At 28.3% G+C, this 1,833-nt stretch overlaps 1 protein-coding gene across 1 annotated transcript, besides 1 other annotated feature; it reads left to right on the plus strand. All coding sequences in view use genetic code 12, as the record gives it.

Moving 5' to 3' along the window:
• Positions 1-296: 296 nt before the first annotated feature.
• CD36_45960 (uncharacterised protein YMR295C homologue, putative) lies at positions 297-935 on the plus strand (the record flags this gene model as incomplete). Its single annotated transcript, XM_002420194.1, has 1 exon — positions 297-935. The coding sequence occupies one exon, from the start codon at positions 297-299 to the stop codon at positions 933-935; it is 639 nt and encodes a 212-aa protein (XP_002420239.1).
• Positions 936-1,398: 463 nt separating this feature from the next.
• Positions 1,399-1,833: part of a mobile genetic element that runs on past the window's edge.

The raw sequence follows: 1,833 nt of genomic DNA on the forward strand, positions 1-1,833 counted from the left end.
TTGATCTTGAATGTTTCCATTTTTATTTATCCCCCCACTCCCCCCTTTTTCTTCTCCTTATAATATAATATATAAACATAGCCTAATTCCTTTACTTTCTTCTTCTTCTTTTTTCTCTTTTCTTTTCTTTTCTTTATTATTTCAACTACTTTGATTTAACCTTCACTTTCACTTTCACTTTCACTTTCACTTTCATTAGTTAATTTTAATTACTATTTACTCCCCTATATTTCCTCCCCCCCCCCGACACCACACCACACCACACACACACACACACACACACACATTTCTCAATCATGGCTATATTTAGATCAAAATCATCAGCTAATAAAAAACCTCAAACTGCTAATGATATAGATATAAAAATATCTTCACATGATGCTCAACATTATAAAATGCATACAGCAAATGTTCATGATCCAATTTTATCAGCAGTTCAAGAAGCTCAACCATTTGAACAAGCAGTTAAACGTGATGATGATTATGATGGTGATGATGATTTATCAGGAGGAAAAGGAGAAAGAAGAAGACCATCATATTTATCACAAAATTCTCATGATTTAAAAGATATATTTGGTCAACCAATTAATCAAACTGATATGTCAAATCCAACAAGATCAAGAAATGAACGTCCTTTAGATACAATTAGAGGATTTGAATATGCTATTACTGGTGATATAAGTTTCCGAGATCAATTGGAAACTAATCGTTTAGGTTGGGGGTTTCATGAAGATTTCCCTTATTATAATTTAAATGGACAAAATAATAATAATAACAGTAATGCACAAGAAATTGGGAATTCTTATAGTAGACCAGTGATTAATTTTAATGATCAACCAGTATATCAAGCAGGTAATTATAGTGCTAGTAGTTTACAAGCTGATCAAAATAATACTAAAAAGAAAAAAAGAGGATTATTTGGTAGAAAGAAATAAAGAAATAAAGAAGAAGAAGAAGAAGCAGGGGAGACGTGTTATAAGTTATAAGTTCTAAGTTATAAGTTATAAGTTTTTGATTTTGATTTTGATTTGGTATTGATTTGGTATTGATTTTGATTTGGTTTTGATGTTGTAATTGTATATTTAAAATATTATTAATGTATATTTGGTTTTTTGATTTTGATTTTGATTTTGCTTTTGCTTTTTTTGATTTATAATGTATATTATTTTATATTATGTTATTTTTTTTAAAAAAAACAGATGGTTTTTTAATAAGTGTTACTATAAATATTGGTTATCTTGTGTTCGGTGGGATGAATGGAGATAACTCCGCCACTTTCATTTTTAATAATCTCCACCTTTTTATTTCTCTCTCACAGTTCAGTTCAGTTCAGTTTAGTTTAGTTTAGTTCAGAAAAATAAATTGTGTAGTAATTTAATATACATATATATATATATATGTCACACAGCCTAGTAATTAAGCTTAAGTGAACATCGCACTAACCAATGTAATTGAAATAACCTCAACTTGTTCGTCTTTTATCTTATGTCTCGAATACACTCTATTGCTCAGATATGAGCTATCTCAACCTTTGGTTGATTTACCACTTTTGTTTCCTTGATTTCTCCTCTCAAATCTCTTTAAGTTAACTATACTTTTCTTGTATTAATTAATCCTATCTAACTAGTATATAATATAAAATATAAATTACTTCTGTCCACTATTTATATTGTCAATCTCTTAAGAAACCAGGAAATAGATCAGATGTGTAAACATTATTTCCGTCTTTACTTGTATTAATTTCCTTTTATCCATTTTGTGTTATTAGTTCTTTATATCGTAAATAATATAGCTTAAGGATAAGTTACTATATTATTTAACTGTCACATTCAG

Source organism: Candida dubliniensis, chromosome 4, assembly GCF_000026945.1.
Source record: "Candida dubliniensis CD36 chromosome 4, complete sequence".
NCBI classification, from domain to species: Eukaryota; Fungi; Ascomycota; class Pichiomycetes; order Serinales; family Debaryomycetaceae; genus Candida; species Candida dubliniensis.